A 20,607-nucleotide genomic window follows, 5' to 3' on the forward strand; every position below is an offset into this window, starting at 1 on the left:
AAGAAAAGGTGGGGAAGCGGGGCCCAGCCACTTCCTGGGGGGGGGTGGTTTATAACCCCTGGTTACTTATGAGCAAGGCCTTTATTACTGCTCATCAATACATAATGATGAGTATGGCAATGAAATGGCCAGCGGACGATGCCCGCTCATGAAAGTGGCAGTCGATGGGTGCAAGAGGTTGAGCTGTGTTTGGAAGCTGCGGGCAGCGATGCCCCAGAGACTGCTTTCCCAGTCCCAGCAATAGTGGCTGGTTCTCCTGGAAAGCCAGCCTGGCCATCTGCACCTGTGGACAGGTGCACCATCGCAAGCGGTGCCTGCAGTCGACCCAGCTGCCCCGGAGCTGGGGAAGCAGGGAAAGTGGCCTCTCCCGCGATTCCCCACACCCACTCATCTGCATGCAGCACACAGATGGGCCGGACCCGAGAACTTTGAGACTGGAGTAAATGTGCTGTCTGGTTGGCCCACCCCATGGGCGTGTGCTCGGCCAGGCATGGGGTGTGGGGATGTCCCAGAGACTGTGAACACTGCAGAAGAGGATTGGGGGAGAGGGGTTTTTCCTTCTGTTTTTCAACAAGTACAGCCGGGGCCCCACTAGAACAGGAGCCCCCTTTGAATTCCCTGGTGGTTAAGTGGCCGGCTCATCTTGTGAGCACCCCATCTGCGGGTGGGGATCATGCCTTTGCAGGCACAGGCATATCCCCAATAGACTGGCCCTCTCATGAGAGAGAGAGAGAGAGAGAGATCCCACTGGGCAGCTTAGCGATGGCTTAGCGATGGTTCTGGGTAGAGTGTTCGGCTCTCCCTGAGCCACATCTTCCCAGGTCATGGTGGAGCAGGCCCCCCCCGCCCCCGGCATCCTTTTCTTGCTCCATCTGCATATCCTATTCTGGCAAATGGGGGTTCTCCCCTTCCATCCCGCAAAGAAAGGGGGAGGGATTCCATCCATTCCGGGACAGGGGCAGAAGCGGCACTGGCACAGCAAGGCATTTAAAGGGCTTTAGATCTGCACTTCCCCTGCCGAGGGTGGGCAGGGCACTCCGAAAATGCCACAACTCGCTTGGCATGCCCCGCTGGAGATTGTGTCCAATTGCAGACAAGTGGCTGATGCAGTGACGCTTTGCCCACAGTCTGGCCATTGTTGGAAACGCCCCCCCCAAAAAAAAACATATCAGACCCAGAGGTACCAACTCAGAAGTATATGAAATTCAGGCATGTGTCTGATTTCATTTTATATTAAGAGTTCAATTAATGCCTGGGCTCAGGGTGAATTGACACCCCAGATCTCAACTAGTCTGTGAAAGAGGAGGTAATCCAGCATTGTATTGTGAAATGGGCACTCACAGAAACACAAGAGCTAGGCCTAAGCTAATCAATATGCTAAAATGTAACTCACTATCAGATAATGTCTGTGGAAGAGGCCAGGGGCTGATCTCCCCTTTCCTGTTGCAAGAAGTCTATGTTAATCTTTGTCAATGATTGCTCTGCTATGCCCAAAGGGGATTACTCAGTTGCTGTCTATAGAAGTTCCACCCTAGGAGAACACCTGTAGATTTAGTCCTTTTACTAACATCTTCTGGGACCAGGCCCAAATCTGGGGACAAGAGAAGATGCCCATTTGCAGTTCAGAGAGGCAGATTTGCCTTGGGCAATGTCCCCTCCTCAAGATAGCAGCTAACAGAAGATGGGATTAAGATCTCCTTGGACTGGGCTAATATCCTGAATAATTAAAAGACATTATCCAGAAGGTAGCAGCAAGTTGTCACCTTTTGGGACCCAGGAAAGATGATGGGAGATCAAAGGAAGATACAACTATAAAGAATAGCTTACTGGACAGAGAAGTGGCAGTCTCTTGCCTACAGGCAGTCTTGTGCCTACACGCAATCTTCTGCCTACAAGCAAGACTTGCTCATGAGTAATCCAAGAGTTTGCTGCCCAAGCCGCGGGGCTAGAGGCAGGAACTCTGTCCATGGACAGGAACTGTCTGTGACTTCCACTGCGCAGTGAGAAGTCAAGACTTCCCCAGCAATGGTGCTCTGAGCAAACTGCATGCTTGATCCAAGAGCTCCTGTCTCTCTCCTTCAGCTGAAAGATCCACCGTTCTCAAGCCTCTGGTTCTGGGTAATATGCTGCCTTCACAAGCCTTGGATCCCTACTTTTCTCCTCCTTACTAATCACTGCTAACCCCCTTCCTAAGCCCCCCCCTTCTTCTTTCTCTGCTTCCCTCTAAATGTTTTATTTAGGATTTGTTAGATTGTTAGATAGCTGTAATTACTGATTGCACACACATGTCAGGCACATTACACTACACCTTGAATCGGAAACATGTTTTTATTTTATCCTGATGAGCAACTTTTTATAATAAAGCCCATTGGACTTCCTGAGTGTGTCTCTCTCTTTCTCTGTTTGCGCGCCCAGATCCTACATGGTCACCATCTCCAAGAACCAATTCAGTTTGTGTATGATGTGACTTTCCCTCTTTCCCTCTGAGCATATACAGAGTGCGAAACCAGGTATAGTTCACAACACCGTGGAGTGGGCTGGGAGGCTGAGCGGCAGGGAGGGGCTCTCTGCTCCCTCTGCTAACCGCACTTAGTTGTACACCTGCGGCGCGATTCAGAGTTAGGATTTTTCACTCCAGTGAGTGCTAAATACAGTTGGTTTGTATGTGTGAACTGGGCTGTTGTATCTTTTCAGCATCAGACATTTTTGGCTGTGCACAGTCCTGATGTCTATAACCAACCATTATGATTACATACCAGAGTACAGTGAGGAACAAAGGAAAAACAGGGCTTATCTGTCCCTTCCCAGATACTGAAGCAGGGAGTACTCCACAAGTGCTCTGTAATTTTGGTAGCTGAACCCATGCAACCCACACATCCCCATTTAAGATTAAGCCCATGACATATCCACTGGGAAAGGTGGGTGGATTGCTGTAAACATCAGCAGGTGCCCTTATACACCACGCACTTTAACTCTCATTCTAGAAGGGGATCAAAGATGTCAGACCTGGTTTTCTTTTGCTGAGGATTCCAAGAACACAGCACCCCAGGAATCAGCAAGTTTCTTGCCTTCATCAGTTTTCACCTGACGCCTAGAGATACACAAGGAGGAGGAGATCAAAAAGGAAAGCCACCGCAATATTCTACTGGTCATTATTTATGAACCACCTTAAGGGTTAGGCACAGGCTGAATGGTACGAAAAGAAGTGAATAGGAATAAATCAGACTATGCTTTGCGTATTCTACATGGAAACAAGTCTGCAATAAAAGCAATTTTGCATGACAGGCCAAAGTTTAGATACACATCATTTCACTTTATTAGCACTGGCAGCAATATTTTTGGCATTTAGAGTGGGCAAGGTAACACAGGCAGGACTTCCTGCAGAACACAAGGAGCCTTCCCCACCCCCCTCTTCAACTAAAGCATTTTTTGTATTTCTAAACTTTCGGTTAACACTACCCATATGTTTAACAAAAAACAAAACCACCATGAGGACTAGAAGCCTAAATATTTAAGAAAAATAGGAACATAGAAAGCTGCCATATACTGAGTCAGACCATTGGTTATCTAGCTCAGTACTGTCTTCACAGACTGGCAGCGACTTCTCCAAGGTTGCAGGCAGGAATCTCTCTCAGCCCTATCTTGGAGATGCCAGAGAGGGAACTTGGAACCTTTTGCTCTTCCCAGAGCGGCTTCAACCTGAGGGGAATACCTTACAGTCTTCACACATCAAGTCTCCCATTCAGATGCAACCAGGGCAGACCCTGCTTAGCTAAGGGGACAAGTCATGCTTGCTACCACAAGACCTGCTCTCCTCTCAATCAAACAGAATATTCCAGGAATCCAGACTCAGAGTCCAAAGTCAGGATTTATGTTGTACATTTCAGAAACACACAACCCTGATCATAGGGCAGCCGCCGCCAACACAATCTATTGGCACTCACGCCAGTGGCCTATTCAAGACTTGCTTTGGAATGCTAGGAATGTGGCAAAATCAGAGACCAACTGGAAGGTAGAGATTGGCACACACAACATGCTATTCATGCTTAGCTGAAAGACACACTGCTTCTGCATCAGCGTGCCAAATGCAATAAGATGCATGAAAGGAACCTTCCATATATATCACACAAAACAGATCTTCAGTGAAGAGATGCTACTGTATATATGAGTCTTGTGAAGAGATGCTACTTGTATATATGAGGGTTTGACCATACAGTGTTCTAAATTACCAAAATTTAAGCATGAAAACTACTCCCATGCAGTATAAGTTATACCTAATCTTTTAAAGAGAGCAAAGAGGGCCAACTCTGCCTTTCCATAGTCTGTTGCCTGCTGCCTGAGAAATCATAGAGTTCTTACCTTTCTAGTGAGAGATCAGCTTTATTGCCAACAAGCACCACAGGCATCCTGCCAAAAGAGAAAGGGAAATTGCTAAGAGTGGCTTCCTGCACACTGAGGAGAGGCCTTGTCCCACTGAACTCACACCACAGCAGCCCAGGCCTAGCAGGTTATCATCTCCTGACCCAGGAGCTGATTGGACACAAGACCTTAGCAATTATTTTGCAAGGATCTGAATTTCTGATGGGAATTGCTCCTTCCCCTTTGAGGTTTCAGCACTGCAAATATTTAAAGCAATGTGTCACTGCCTTTGTCCAAGTCTCAGACAGTGGCTCATTTTTAAGTAAGCCACACGTGGCTTTTGGCCAGCCTGAAACCTCACACACTAATTTGTAAGCCCTGCCTGTCAATCCCTGCCAGATGTGCTGAGGTTGGTTAAGGTTACTCAGCTGTGACAGAAATGCACTCTACACATGCTCAGAAGCCATCAGTACTTCACATGTCCTGGAGCCTAACACAGACACTGCAAATGGATGTCAGGGCTGGGCCCCAGCCATAGAGTTTAGAAACATTTCCACAAATAAAGCTTCTCTTACTGCATCAGTCCATCCTGCCTGTGAAGCTCCTCCAAGTACCAAAAATATATCTAAAGCAGAATCATCACAATCTATAGACTGAAAGGTGCTGTTGAAATTATAATTATGATCACTGTAATAACAGAAAAAGCAGAAAATAGGAATCTGTGCCAGTTTCTGCAAAGCTGGCAAGCTATTAATTGCTCATCATGTCAATTAAGTGCTTAAAATAACTATATTACCACAATCCAGGTGATACTTGGTTATTTAAAAGAAAGCTAATTGCTGCTAGCTGTTAATTGTTTGGGGAAGGAGTCAGCTCAATACCCTGCCAACTCCAGTGACTAATCTACACCACACTGTCCATTCTGAAATCCCTTCCCAAGATTCCAGTTACAATCTGTGATGGTGTAAGCTAATGAATATTTTTTTTAAAGATTTATTTTTGCAGGCAAACACCAAACCCTCCACATAACACCCTGCCATCCACATCCTTTTTGACAAGAGGCTTTCCTCCTCCCATTCTAGAATTCTTTAAACAGGATATAGATCTAGGGGAAAGGTGCTCTTTACTGCCCCCAGCCAACCAAATTCATGTTTACCTCGTCTTTCCTCTGCTTTCATATAGCTTGCTGTGCAAAGACTTTACCACCTGAAAACTGCAAGAGAAGAGGAAGAACAGTAGGGTAGCCTCTACGAACCAAGCAAAGAGACATCTTTTCAAGTGGTGACTCTCATATTTAGACCGGGGGGCGCGGTGGAAACAACTGGCCCTATTCAACCCCAGCACAGCATCTTTGCATTGGCTGTTGTTGGTGACTTCCTCGTGTTTCTTTTTTGCCTGTGACCCCTTTTGGGACAGAGAACCATCTTATTCCCTTTCAAATGTAAAACACCTGGAGAACCTTTTGTTAAAAGCAGTATAAAAATATCATTATTAATTATTTTACTAAAATAAAATAGTAATAGTAAATGTGGCACACACACACACGCGCACAGGATTTTCAGATGCAACTTACTGGCCACTGTTTGAAGCAGGATGCTGGACTAGATGGACCTTTGGCCTAATCCAGCAGTGCTTTTTCTTATGACGCTTGAACCAACATGCTTACGGCAACTCTTATATACACACACAGACTCAAAACAAGGTTTCCTTACTGTCAGCCCCACAGTACAGAATCCCCTTTACTTGAACGGAGAGGGGAAAGTCTAAGACGGAGATTCTGTCCTCACCACACTACCAATTGCAATTAATGGCTGCATACCAAGTAGCCAGAAAAAGAGAGTGGGAATCTGAAGAGTTTCATTCAGAACAGAAAAGAACAAAGAATGAGTTCTGTGGCATTTGAGAAGTGGCTTGAAGGAGGAAGGATAGGAATTTGATATACAATCAGGGCTGGAGTCAAGACAGACAGGACCAAGACCAGTTGAACTAGAGCTACGAGGAAGCCATTTGTATAGATTTTCACTATCAAGCGGGCAACCCTTCCTAGCTATAGATGCCCAGCAGGGCTCAGAGCAATTGCCACTAGTGATGTGCCCGGACCGGTCCGGAGGCCATTCTAAAGGCCTCCGGACTGGTCCGGACCTGGGCGGTTCGGAGTTTGGGCGATTCAGGTGAGGAGTTGCTTTAAGAGCGGGGGGAGTGTTTACTTACCCCTCCCGCCGCTTTCCCCCTCCGTCGCCCGTAGTTTTTCTAGTAATTGGGGCAGCAGGATACCTCCCTGCCGCCCCTTCCCCTGTTTCCCTTGAAAAGGCTCCCAGAAGTCTTCTGCGCGCACACATCATGGAGATGTGAAGCGCGCACATGATGTGCACGTGCACAGAAGACTTCTGGGAGCCTTTTCAAGCAAAATGGGGGAAGGGGCGGCAGGGAGGTATCCTGCCGTCCCAATTACTAGAAAAACTACGGGCGATGGAGGGGGAAAGCGGCGGGAGGGGTAAGTAAACCCTCCCCCCGCTCTTAAAACAACCCCCCGCCCCAGTGCCGGACCGCAGTTCAGTGGTTCCATGCACACCCCTAATTGTCACCATTTTCCATGCCAAGAGCCTCATTGGCCCAGAGCCCTGCACTGTAGGCACATCAGGCCTTGGGCCCCTCCTTACCTCTTGAGGGATGTGACCGAATACACCAGCACGTAGCCATGGATGCCGATGATAAAAGAGTGAGGCAAGATGGTATATTCATCCTGAATTTAAAACAAAAAACAAAAAACCAAGAGGAAGAGTCACTCCAATGGCTGCAGTAACCAGCCATTTCCAGCCCAGGAACACACATGCATGGCTGGAGGCAGAGGTTTCACTAAGGGGCGTTTCAACCCGTGGGATGGTAGCCAACTCCCATCTCTGTGCTTCGGGGAAGGATCCCAATGAAGCTGCTGCCCAGATAAGGTACCTTTGGCAACACTGACATGGACGGACAAGTCTTCTCAGAATGAGCTCCCCAATGAAAGGCTTTCATGGCCACATACCACCCCAAACACAGCTGCATTTAGAAGAAAGCTATTTATTTCACAGGCCAGACAAAGTAAAAGCACTGTAGATAAACAAGGACGCTTCTCTTACCTGCCCTGCAGTGTCCACTAGCTGCAGGTGGAATTCATCTTTCCCCAACATTAACATTTTGTTGTAAGCTAAAGAGGGGGAGAAAGATAATGTACAGAAATGTTACTCAGGCCCTGCTACACCCCTCCCAAAATTAACCCACGTAACAGGCTCCATCCCAGAGTTTTATGCCAACACGGCTTTCATTCCCATCCCCCCTCTTTTCAACCTTGTCTCCTCTGCCCCAGCCCACCGTAAACCAGGAATCCACCCCTTCCTCTTGCTTTGCATTCATTTCTGCTCCATTCCTGTAGGTGCACCCACCCCTCCAAGCAAGCCAATCTTGCTTCTCCTGGACTGGGGAGACAAAAGAATAGGAATTATGGTAATGGTGTCCTTAAACCTTTAGAAGGATTCTCTACCCAAAAAGGCTATTAAGAAAACTCTCATGTAGCAGAGGAAATCAAGAGATACCGTGTGCATGTATGTACGCATGCGTGTGTGCACACGTGTGTGAGTATAGAGGATTTTGTCAGTCTGTTGTTGCTTTTTTGTAGCATACCTGCCACCTCCATGCAATCACCCAAGTGCTTTTTATACTGGAGAATGAAGGGATGCACAGCTTTAAGTAGACAAACAACTTCAAAATGAAGTAGCAAGGAAAAAAGGTGGGGGGACCAGGTGCAAATAAGAATCATCACAACCATTACAATTCTGAAGCATAGGGAGCCACAAATTTAGGCTAAGTTCACTAAAGTAAAGGTAAAGTGTGCTGTCGAGTCGGTGTCGACTCCTGGCGCCCACAGAGCCCTGTGGTTGTCTTTGGTAGAATACAGGAGGGGTTTGCCATTGCCTCCTCCTGCACAGTATGAGATGATGCCTTTCAGCATCTTCCTATATCGCTGCTGCCCAATAGAACATACCAGTGGGGATTCGAACTGGCAACCTCTGGCTTGCTAGTCAAGCCATTCCCCCTAGCCAGCCATTATTTGTGCTCATACCCTTTTCTGGCACAAAGGCAGGAAAAAATCTTAGGAGAGAAGTAGGTCTTCTGTCATTTGCATTGGGATACGGAGATGGTAAGAAACAGTGGGAGGCCCTTCCTACTGCTCAGAAGGGATGTCTGCTGTTTCTTACCTTCTCAAAAAGGGCAGTGGAAATGAAACCTCTGGTGAGGAGATCTGTGAAGTGCTGGGTGTCTTGCTTGCCAAAGGGCTTGGGGCACTCACCACTGGTGAGCTGGCAAGTGGAATTGTAGGTGTCTGCTGAAGCATCTGACACATTATCTGGAGCATCTGAGGCACATTAGTTTTCTCCACAAGAGGTGCCACTTAGTAGTTTATACAAGAAGCAGCTGCACATGACCCAAAGGACTCTTACGTAGTTCTAACCCAGGCCTGCTCAACTTTGGCCCCCGCAAGCTGTTTTTGGACTACAACGCCCATAATACCCAGCCAGAGTGGCCACTGGCCAATAGCCAGGGATTATGCGAGTTGTGGGCCATCATCTGCAGGAGGGCTGAAGTTGAGCAGCCCTGCTCTAACCACCGCTTCAGACGCAAGCCATACAGTTAGCTACAGCAACATCTTGAGACAGAAACCAAAGAGACAAAATCTAGTACGTGTACAAATCCCCAATAGTAGATCTGCACTGAACATCTACTTCCATGCCAGCTAACCTTTGCCCAATGTTCTAGGCAGACAGATCTAAAGAGACCCCCACGCCCACGAGCCAAGCTATCTGTCCTCACCAGAACAGGCCAGATTTACAGGCAAACCTGCCCTCAAATAACCTGACATATTTTTGCACGAACTGGGTGTGAAAGGCAGCCCCTGCAAAAACAGGAAGGGACTGTTGTGATGGGGGAGGGTCTGTGGCAAGGCAGGAAACGAGTACAGAGGTGCTACCGAATCTTTCTGCTTTCATAACACACACACACCACCCAACACCACGAGGAGGAGTTGTTTTTTTAAAACCTGGAAAGAGATTCAACACCCCACCCAAGGCACACTATGGAGCTACCTAATTTCAATATCAAGCAAAACTCCACATGTTCTAATATGACCTCTGGACCTACATCGATGGCTAATGTCTTCCTTGCAGTCTCCCAGCTTCTCCAGGGCAGCAAAGAAGCAAAGCTAGTGAGGAAGCTACTTTGCGTCCTGATTGTCAACTTAATCATCCAGCCTGCATTTAAACAGGATGGAAAGCACGACCATCACGGAACAGATGTTTGTGCTCTACCACAACAACTGAGGTTACATGCCCCAGCTGAGCAATCAGCACTTGGGAGGCCATGGGCCAAATCTGGCCTAGAAAGGATCTTGGAAAGCCCAACAACCAATTCAATTTGCTCCCATCCAGCTGTGCTCTACCTATATAACTTATCTCAATTTCTCTCTTTTCTTTGTTTGCATTTCTCCACTACATCCCTAACAGTGATTCTACAGGAAGAAAAGAGCAGAACACAGAAAGCATGGGCATGCACTTCCGTCATTGCCTTGGTAGTCATGCCATGCATTCCCCACCCACCACCAGCTTTGTTCTGCTCTCAGTTGCAATGAAGTAGAAAGGAATTTAAGGAGAAGGCCCTCTCCATCCCCAGCACAGCATCCCTCCAGTGGCTGTTGATGGTATCTGTCTTACATTTCTTTTTATTAGACTGTGAGCCCTTTGGGGAAAGGGAGCCATTATATTTATTTATTTATATCTATGTAAACCACTTTGGGAACTTTTGTTGAAAAGTGGTGTGTATAGATAGACAGATTTGTAGTATTCATAAGAGAGAGGAGCTCCTTCCTATGACATTTAAGTAAGGAGACAGTTATTTGCAGTTTTGCGGATCATGTATCCGCGGATGGTATTTCAAGTATTCACAGATGGGTCTTAGAGACCCAGTTTTTTAAATCTGTGGCATGAAATATAGGCGATTTTCACCTATACGAGGTTCCTGAGTGGCCGGAAATGACTTAATATAGGAACATAGGAAGCCACCGTATACTGACTCAAACCATTGGTCTATCTAGCTCAGTATTGTCTTCACAGACTGGCAGCGGCTTCTCCAAGGTTGCAGGCAGGAATCTCTCTCAGCCCTATCTCGGAGAAACCAGGGAACTTGGAACCTTCTGCTCTTCCCAGAGCAGCTCCATCCCCTGAGGGGAAGATCTTGCAGCTACCACAAGACCAGCTCTCCTCTCCCTCCGATGTCATTTCCAGCCACCATTTTGAAGAGTGGAGCCATTTTGTGGCTTTTTTGTTATTGTTAAAAAGAAGATTTTAAATGAAAAAATAGGAGGATTTGGGTGGCATTTCTGGAGACCTGAAGAACAAGACACTATGCTTTTCTATCCTTATTTCTGCCCCCTACCTGCTTTTTTTTAGTGTTTTTTTAATCTCAAGGAACCTAATCCCCCAATCCACATAGACTCAAGGTCTAGTTATTTGCAGAAATTGGAGGGAATGGAACCCCCACAAATAACAAGGGCCACTTGTGTTGTGGGATTACATATGGGGAAGATGGCAGGTAACCAAACGAGAAAGACTTGTAGTGTTTCCCCCACAATCATATGGCTGGTCAACCTTCCCAATGCTGCCAGCCTTATTAGGGACATATCTGCATTTATGTTCGAATGCAAGGCTAGCTAGATCTGATCTTCTCACCCTCTCTATCCAGCCATCTCATTACAATATTGCTCAGTTTACAAAGGCTGTGATTCCATGCGTGCTTAATTCCAGGTAAATGTGCACAGAATTCCCCTCTAAATCTTCCCTAATGCAATGTCTTCTGAGTTGTTGTAGTATAGCTGGTCTTTACTTGGCCCTCTGCCAGTATGAGCCATGATTTCTCTATTCCAGGAACCATCTAACTGTTTTAATTATTGTAAACCACTTTGATCTTTTTGGGAGAAAGACTAAATACACAAAAATATGTCAAAGGTTTTCCCATAATTTTATCAGGATGTTCCCACATTTTCTGAAGAATACACACACACACACACACACACAACACACATCACAAGGGATCTGTTTACTCTCCTTCCCTCCACCCCTGCTCACAGAAGGAACATCTCTGGAATGATAACAGAGGAAATTCCTTACAAGTCAGAGCATTGGTACAGCTAGCTCAGAATTGTCCTGATAGCAGTCCTCAGGGGTCTTTCCCAGCCTTATCTGGAAATTCCTGGGACCTTCTGCATGAGGCAGGTGCCCCATCACTGAGCTATGGGGTGTCCCCTAAAAACATGAATGAATGTTTATAAAGATACCATCATTTTCTGATATCTTCTGGTTCTTCTTGCCCGGGGCTGCTCAACTTTGGCCCTCCTGCAGATGGTGGCCAACAATTCCCATAATCCTTGGCTGTTGACTGCTGAGGCTGGAGATTATGGTAGTTGCAGTCCAAAAACAGCTGGAGGGCCGAAGTTGAGCAGCCCTGCTCTTGCCAATTCAGCTTTTCTTGGCACAGAATTTAGGTTACATTACCCTGCTCAAGGACCAAATCAGATATACCGACAACCCAGCTCTGCCAGTGATCAAGACCCTTCTCCTCTCACTTTTGCCCCTAACAAGCAACAGTCCAGATATGCTCAGTAAAGATTTATACCACAAGACTTACTGCTTTCCACTGTTGGGTCATAACACTCCAGAAACTCTCCATCAATGAACTGGTGAGCAAGGGATGTTTTACCTAAAGAGGAAAGATGTGAGAAGAAAGCATTGCTGCAGGTGTGTTTTTAAGTTATAGGTAAGAGGGAAAGTAGCAGAGGGCCAAGTTCCTGTCTTTAACTGCCCCCACAAAAACCATTCGTGTCCCAGTAACTACTCAAAGTGGGCAATGGGCAAATGGAGAAGAGCTCCAAGACATCAGAATGAACACCACAGAGGGCTGAGAGGATTCTTGAAATGGTTCCATGTTCGACAAAATGACCTAAAATATTGCAAAGGTGACTTTTCATCCTGTTGACCCATCTTCAAACGGAAGGGCAACAGTAAATAATGAAAGTTGTCTACTTGAAAGTTATTGAAATGCAGAGCAATACAAAAGTTCAATTAACTTGTAGCCCTATTATGAAGTGAGAAGTTTTGCTTCTAGCGGGAAATGTTTTAGCCTGGCACAGAAATGTGACAGGCTGTACCTCCTCCATTTCAGCCCTTCCGGCCCCACAGTTTATCTTTTGGCTTCTATACCCATGTATGCGTATGTGTGGATATACCTGCCAACAGAGGACAACAGTTCATGCATCTGATGAAGTGGGCTCTAGTCCACAAAAGTTTATGCCACAATAAATTGTTAAGGTTTCACAAGACTCTTTTTTTTGCTATAAGAAAGTTAATCCTCCATTGTATTTTATTTTTAATTCTAATAAAGTACAATAATGAAAATATATCACTGCTTATCATTACTGTAATCAATCCATAAAATCCATAAAATGCATATAAGTTTACCTTACTGACTTTTTTTGCTTTAAAAAAAGTTTAGTCAATTTAGACAAATATGTAGTGTCTCAAATCTTGTAGTATAACAGACAGGTGGAATCGCCTTTTTGTCCAGGGGCAGGCAATCAATATTAGCTGCTGTTAACAAGTTCAGTACCATTTGTAAGTAATCCATGTTGACTGAAAAAATTAAAGGATTGTTACAAGGTATAAAGGTAAGGAGTACCCTAGGATATCCTGGATTATATTTAATACTACTTCCCTGTAATATATTAATATTAGAGCAAGTCCAAAGAAATAGGCCAGCTTGCAACAGATTACATCACCAGCACCCATTTTTTAAAAATCCAATATTGTGATTTTTAAAAAACACATAACAGGCCAATACAACATATTGTACTGAGAATCAATATTGTGTTTGGATTTGCATGACTAGCCAGCGGGCTGCTGCTCCTTCCTAAAAATTTCTTTGGGGGGGGGACACAGCTTTGGATATAGGGAGGAATCTCTCAAGCACTGTTGTGTCTAATTTAATGGTTCCAATGGTCTGTTCACATGTTGATGGAAGCAGGAAGAAAAAATGTCAACAATTTGTGTTTCTTTCCCCCGACTTCTGCTGAAACATGTGAAGTAGGACTCTCGTGGAGAAAGGGATCCATGAGTCACAGGAGTAATCTGGATCTAATGGGCATCACTTGGATGAAATGAACTAGTCTGAACTTCATATCTTACAGCAGAAGTGCTGGGGGTGGGGGTAGAAGACAGCTTGACCCGCTTTTGCTTTCCCTGACTCTTAGGATAGACACATCATCATGTTCAGGACAGTGTGAGTTGAACCAGGGAACTGAGATCCCCGAGAAGTGCACACTCCCACAATGTGTGTTGCGAGAACCCAGCACTTTAACAGGAATCTGGGTCTGTAGTTGCAGCAAACTCAGACTGAGTCCACATCGGTAATCTAGGATATGAGTTCAGCTGGCCGATACGGGTTCAATCTGTGTTGACCACAGTGGTGGATCTGGATTCCTGATAAAATGCTGGGTTCTCACAACACGCACCGTGGGAGGGCACAGGGATCCCAGACCCTGCTTCAACTGACATTGGCCTGGACGTGAAAATGCACCCTTAGAGAAGAATGAATCTAAGAAAGAATCCAGTGAACTAGTCAGACACAGACACAGTGAATCACACCTGCAGGCCCTGTGGAAGCACCAGCGGGGAACTGATGCATCTGTAAAGGTTTGTTACATTCAGTCATATTGGCACTGAGACATATCAAGAGTAGCTCAGTTGGGTACACTGCACCCTGTATCCTTCACTCTCACCACATTAAGCTTTTTGGTTCACAAAGGTCTGTATTAAGCATGCACAAAACTGAACTGAAAACTCAGTTGCTAGCTACCTTTAGAAAATTGTTAGCAAGCACATCTAATATCCACCCCACTAAAGGAGAGTTTTAACCATCTCCCAGCCTCTTTTTCTAGCCAAGCTACACATCACTTTTTGGCATCCTTTTATTTTAGACAAGCGAGAAATAATTTATGTTTTGAAACTGCTTTTTAAAATGATTCTCTGATGCAGAGTCGCTTAAGATGATGCTTCAGACTAGTGTGCTAGTGCCTTGGATTCTACTCCTCTTCAATGAACCTCTTCTGTGTACAGTACTGACTGGGGCATTTCAGCCCCTGAAGAGTGAGGAATGGGGGTGGGGGAGGAAAGAGCTGTTTTCAATTTCTTGTTCATATTTTTTAAAAATTCAGTAAAAGAAAGCTTAGAGATTCTATTCTTAGCAGGGTGGATTTGATTTAAATCAAACTGATTTAAATCACGATTTAAATCACGATTTAAATCACGATTTAAATCACGATTTAAATCACGATTTAAATCACGATTTAAATCACGATTTAAATCACGATTTAAATCACGATTTAAATCACGATTTAAATCACTAGCAGGGTGGATAAAAATAAAAAAAATCCGATTTAAATCAAAAAAATCCGATTTAAATCAAAAAAATCCGATTTTTTTGATTTAAATCGGATTTTTTTATTTAAATCGGATTTTTTTTTATTTTTATCCACCCTGCTAGTGATTTAAATCGTGATTTAAATCAGTTTTATTTAAATCAAATCCACCCTGGTTCTTAGTGCCAAAGCTGGGGGGAAAAAATTCTCAATTCCTCAACACGCATCAAATGTTTAGGAACTTGGGCAATATTGATACTTGGGGGGTTTCCAACTCTGCTTACTGTAACCTTTTGACATCTCGGCTGAGTTTCCTGTCAAATGAGCAAAGAGCAAAACTTAATTTAAAAAATTAGACCCCACCCCTCCAGTACCCTATTTCTTGGGGTGGCTCACAAAATCAGCAAAACAGATACAATATAAAAATCCAATACAATTAATATACATTAACTAAGAACAAGACTCAATTAAAACTTGGTTCTTTATACTGACCATCTGGGGTACTGGTGTGACAAAAAGGAGTAATATCATGTTCAAGAAACAAAGTCAGTGGAAATGACATGTGAATATAGGAAGCTGTCTTCTAGAGTTGGACCATTGGTCCATCTAGCTTTGTATTGTCTACACAGACTGGCAGTGGTTTCTCCAAGGTTTAGGGGAACACTCCCAAGATGTTCCCCAAGATGCTGTGTAGCTGAACACTCTGCTTCTCAACTGCCCGGGAAAAGCATGCTAGGACAGAAGCAGTGATACTCATCATTGTAAGGCAAAGTAGCTATACCATTAAGTATGGCTACACTCACCCAATCCAAACATGGAGCATTTGGTTTTGCGATAAGCCATACCAGCAAGACAGAGTTCTGCTCTGGCCCAACACACTTTTGGACCTGTTCAAACAAGGCACAGATGGTTGCACTTGGAGGATCAACAACCCCTGTGCATATATCGGAGCCCAACACACACACACACCCCTTCTCATCAGGGTCCATGCTCTCTAGAGATTTATTAACCCCTTTTTTCACGGAAAGGCCCTCAGCCCTCTTTAGCAGATTCTCATGCAAAGGCACAATCAAGATTAATCTTCCACACAACCCTCCCCCAAAAGCAAGGAGGTGGCCGCAGGCGTGATCTAAGGAAACAAGCCATTTCTCCAGGCAGCCTCCTGTGCATAACCTCTGACCTCTGGTCATTTCCTCCCACTGCATGTGGATTAATAGAAAACAGACCTTGAGCGACTTTGTGCATTAGTGCTCAGGGAGGAGGTCAGATGAGCAGGGAATCGTGTATGCACAAATAGCTCCCCGAGGAGGAACTAGCAAAGGTCAGATAGTAGTTGCCCACCAGCTACAAGTTATCCCTGCTCCAGAGCCACTAAGGCTTGGCTGGAAAGGGAAAAGATCCATCTCCAGAGCTCCAGTTTGCAAGAAATAGCTGAGCCATTTTGGAAGGGTGGTAGAGAAATTGAATGAATGAATGAACAAATAAATAGTTGACTGGGAACCAAAAGGGTTTGTTCTTGGTACAAGCACATGCCCTAAATCCCACCGCCACAAAAACCAGTTTCTATATAAGTTAGATCGAAACTGTTTTGGGGGGAGATGGGTTTTAGAGAACAAGTGTTCCTCAAAGCACGCAAGCACTGGCAGCAGTGGTAACCAGCCGAGCTTGGAGGTCAGCATTGTGCTTTCCTTTGGCTCCTATCAGAAGAGTGAAACGGGACACGGTGCAAAGAGCTTTAGAACACCCACTCTGTGCACCAAGGCCATGGAGTCAGGCAAGGGAGAAGCTATCCTGTTCGGACTTCAAGCCCAGGAAGTTCAGAGACAAGAAATCCACACCGCAGACTAGTGCAACATCCCCAAACGTGGCCCACTTGCAATCAAAGGGCACTGATTCAACACCATCCCTGGCCCCAAGGCAGACCGCTGAATGTGTGGGGTCGAGCAAGTTCACGTCCACTAGTAAACCCGACACAAAAACCTATTTCCTACCGCCCCTGCAAAGCCACTGAACGTCCAACTCCCTTCGATTGCCATCCTCCTCGTCTCAACGGGTTCACCTAGTGCAGCGGAGCAGTGCCCAGCGGAAGCACCTCCCCCCATTACTAATACACCCTGGAAAGCCACCCGCATACATTCTAGACAACCCCTAGCAGTGCAGTGCCACCTCCCCGAATCCAGTTGGCTCGCCTTCTGCACATTATCGCCTCCTCTGCCCCCGGCAACCCTCTTCTCAGTACACCGCCTCCTGGGTCATGCAGCGCCGGCGGATTTCCCCCAAATACCACCGACCAAAGACACCACCCTGTGTGCTCATCACCTACAAAGATCCACCGCCTCTGCCCCCTTTCCAGCCTCCCCTCCCCATCTGTCCTCCTCCACCCCGCGCTTCCAACCCGCCCCAGGGCTCCGTCTGCACAGCCCTCCCTCACTTTGTTCCACAGCGCCTCCCATTGCACGCCCTTCCACGTGCCCTTTGCAGCTCCGATTGTTACCCGCGCTCCACGCACCCCTGCGCAGCCCTGGCGCATTTCCTACCCCTCGCCCTGGCGGCAGCAGCAGCAGCAGCAGCGCTCCTTGCCACGTGCCCCCCGCAGACGGCATCCATCTGTTCTCTCTCCCGCACTGGGCTCGCCACTCACCCACAGAGCGATACCCCAGGATCACGACCTTCCGGTAGCGCACAAGCGGCATGGCACAGCAGCGACTCCGAGCCAAGCCCTAGGGAGGGGCGATGGTGGGGCTAAGAGCGGTGGGTGCCGCAAGGCGGGCGGGCCGAGCGATAAAGAGCCCGCCGGAGTAGAGCCGCGGGCGCCGCAACTACAAACGCCCACGTGACCACAACACTGGCCCAGAGCCGCCACTCCTCATTGGCCCGGGGAAAAGAGGCGCGTGCGCGCTCCTGCTTCCTCGGGCTCCATTCATGAAATTGCAAGGGACGGGAAAGGGTCGCGTGCGTTCCAAACATACAACTCAGCGTAAGGCGCGCGCGGCTGCCGCCTCCGCCCTCGGAATGTGCGACTCGCGGCCGCAGCTGCGTCTCCTCCTCAATGGCTTCGTCCTCGCTGCACGCCGGGAGAGGCAATTATGGCGCATCACTTTCTTGGGAGTAAACGCCGCTGAATTCAGTGAGACTTAAGTTGCGAGCAGCAAAGCATAGCCTCTCCTGTTTCCCAGTTCCCAGACGAAAACAGGGACAATGCTGATCACACACCCCTCTTCTCTTAGCCAGGATTACTGTGCCTGCTCCCGTCCCCGCCATGACATTTTTAAATGCTTTCCTCCGCCTGCTGGGTGCTATGTTAGTTTATTTTGCAATAGCAAGCCATTCCTGCACAAAGCTGTTTGCTTTTTGGGATAAAGGTATGCTGGAAAAACAGAAGTTGTGTTCCAACACTTCAAAGTGAGCCTCATCATCACCTTGCGAAATGGCAGCTTAATGTCCAGGCACTTTGCATAGATGCGCACGGGTTATTTTAAACGTTAGCTTCCATCCCGCCTTCCTCAACAGGGATCCTAGGCAGCTTACTGTAAAAACGAAAACAATACCAATGCCATCTTTCATTTTTTAATCAAAACTGTGCCAGGCCAGCACAGGAGAAAACGTCCAGCAAAGCTAAACATATATCAGGAGAAAGGAGAATTGTGGAAAGGCGTGCCAGAATAAAAGTCTCTGCCTCAAATGAAGAGCTCCACATACCTCCCAGGGAAGGGAGTTCCATAGAGCAGAAGTCACCACCGAGAGGGCTCTCTGCATGTAGCTAGCTATCAAATGTGCCTCCTATGGAGGTGGGCCAGAAAAGGATAGTAGATAGATGCGGAAAAATATGTGTTTATTACAAAAGCCCAACACATTTCAAGCTATGTGCTTTTCATCAAGGGAAAAGAATCAGGAAATAACATAATTCCAAAAGATACTTCTTGCTTTAGCATTCTAAAGCACCCTTTAGTAAATTTTGGAACTCTCATTTCTTGATTATTTTCCCCTGGTGAAAAGCACATCGTCTGAAGTGCATTGGGCTTTTGTAATAAACACACATTTTTTGGTATCAATCTACTATCCTTTTTTGGTAAAGCCTTTTTCCAGTAAAGCCTCCCTAAATGATCTTATGGGGTAGCCAGATTCATATGGGAGGAAACAGTCTCTAAGGTACCCTGGACCCCAAAGTAATGACCAGCACTTTGAATTGTGCCCAGAAACACAGTGGTAACCAGTGCAACTGAAAAAGCATAGGTATGATGTGCTCAGAGAATCCTGCACTCAACAGGATCGTGCAACTGTCTTTCTGGCTTGCTGTAACCTGAGGATCTTCAAAGACAGGCCCATGTAGAGCACCTTGCAGTAATCAATTTAACAGGGGCATAGATAACCATAACCACGTCCAACTGAAACAGAAATAGGTACAGCTGAGACACCAGCCAAAGCTGGGCAAAAGCCCTTAAGGCCGTGGACAGATTGCTGTGAGACAGCTTGGCGGTTCTCCTGAACAGCATTAGAGACAAGATGTATCCATCCACTTTCATTTCATCCACACTTCAGAGTACAGCACATTTTTATCTGTCTATCATATCTGTACACAGCCCCGAGCTTCCGCCGGTTTACAGCAACATAAAACAAACTAAAACAGAAATCAAAACCTTTGAACAACCACAAGTCTAGTTAAAAAGCTTTTTAGACGTTCTAAAAATTGTCAGAGATGTGCAAATTTTTGTGCAAATTTATGTAGTTGTGCACAAAATGTTCAGTGGGACGTACACCCAGAAAAAATGCATTACATTCTAGAGATTGGGGAGGGCACTGGACACTAAGGAATGACAACTTTAACAACTCACATTAACAAAGTTTTAACAAGGCATCAGCCAAATGCCTAAATATGGACAAAAGGGGGACATTCCTTTACGAGGGATGATTACCAGAAAGCAGAGTCTGATTCTGTTAAATATGGAAAGTTGGGACATATGGTAAAACTTCATAGAGATCTTCCCAGTTTTCTTTCTGGTAACCATAAGATTGTGCCTCCCTCAATAACACAGTCTTGAATTTGCCTTTCTTACTGGCTTTTTATCCGTTATTTACATTTGTAGATGGAAAACTGAGGACTACTTCTACTACATGTCTTTAAACATGTAAAGTGTGCCATCAAGTTGATTTTGACTCCTGATGCCCACAGAGCCCTCTGGTTGTCTTTGGCAGCATACAGGAGGGGGTTACCATTGCCTCCTCCCATGCAGTCTGAGATGATGTCTTTTAGCATCTTCCTATATAGTTGCTGCCAAATATAGTACCAGCGGGGATTCAAACCGGCAACCTTCTGCTTGTTAGTCAAACATTTCCCCGCTGTGCCATTAGGTGGCTTTAAACATGTGCCCCTGCTAAATAAGCAAAGTGACACCTTTTAAAAGTGGCGATTCTCTTATATTTAGCAGGGGGAGAGCAACTGACCCTATCCAACCCCAACACAGCATCCCTCCAGTGGCTGTTGCTAGTATCTGTCTTATGTTTCTTTTGGGATTGTGAGCCCTTTGGGGACAGGGAGCCATCTTATTTATGTATTACTTATTTTTCTTTGTAAACCGCTTTGAGAACGTTGGTTGAAGAGTGGAATATAATAATAATAATAAGTAGTAGTAGTAGTAGTAGTAGTAAAAAGGGAAAGTGTGCCGTCGAGTTGGTGTCAACTCCTGGTGACCACAGAGCACTGTGATTGTCTTTGGTAGACAACCATTGCCCTCTCCCATGCAGTATGAGAT

At 46.0% G+C, this 20,607-nt stretch overlaps 1 protein-coding gene across 4 annotated transcripts in view; it reads right to left on the bottom strand.

The window, feature by feature from the left end:
* The window catches only part of RHEBL1 (RHEB like 1), a 36,532-nt gene extending 18,707 nt beyond the window's left edge, over positions 1-17,825 (bottom strand). For 2 of the 4 annotated variants that reach the window (XR_008315196.1, XM_053290874.1), the window contains exons 1-8: positions 17,289-17,354; positions 15,661-15,744; positions 12,073-12,144; positions 7,479-7,546; positions 7,020-7,102; positions 5,516-5,572; positions 4,360-4,407; positions 3,007-3,091 (exon numbers count right to left, since the gene is read on the bottom strand). Coding sequence is in view for 3 of the 4 variants with exons in the window: in XM_053290874.1 (XP_053146849.1) it covers positions 3,007-3,091; positions 4,360-4,407; positions 5,516-5,572; positions 7,020-7,102; positions 7,479-7,546; positions 12,073-12,144; positions 15,661-15,744; positions 17,289-17,310 (519 nt within the window). In the remaining variant the exon portion in view is untranslated. Of the gene's footprint in view, positions 1-3,006; positions 3,092-4,359; positions 4,408-5,515; positions 5,573-7,019; positions 7,103-7,478; positions 7,547-12,072; positions 12,145-15,660; positions 15,745-17,288; positions 17,355-17,498 lie in introns of those variants that run through there. The other 2 variants (XM_053290875.1, XM_053290876.1) reach the window with 2 other exon arrangements.
* Positions 17,826-20,607: the final 2,782 nt, after the last annotated feature.

Source organism: Hemicordylus capensis, chromosome 2 (assembly GCF_027244095.1).
Source record: "Hemicordylus capensis ecotype Gifberg chromosome 2, rHemCap1.1.pri, whole genome shotgun sequence".
Lineage (NCBI taxonomy): Eukaryota > Metazoa > Chordata > Lepidosauria > Squamata > Cordylidae > Hemicordylus > Hemicordylus capensis.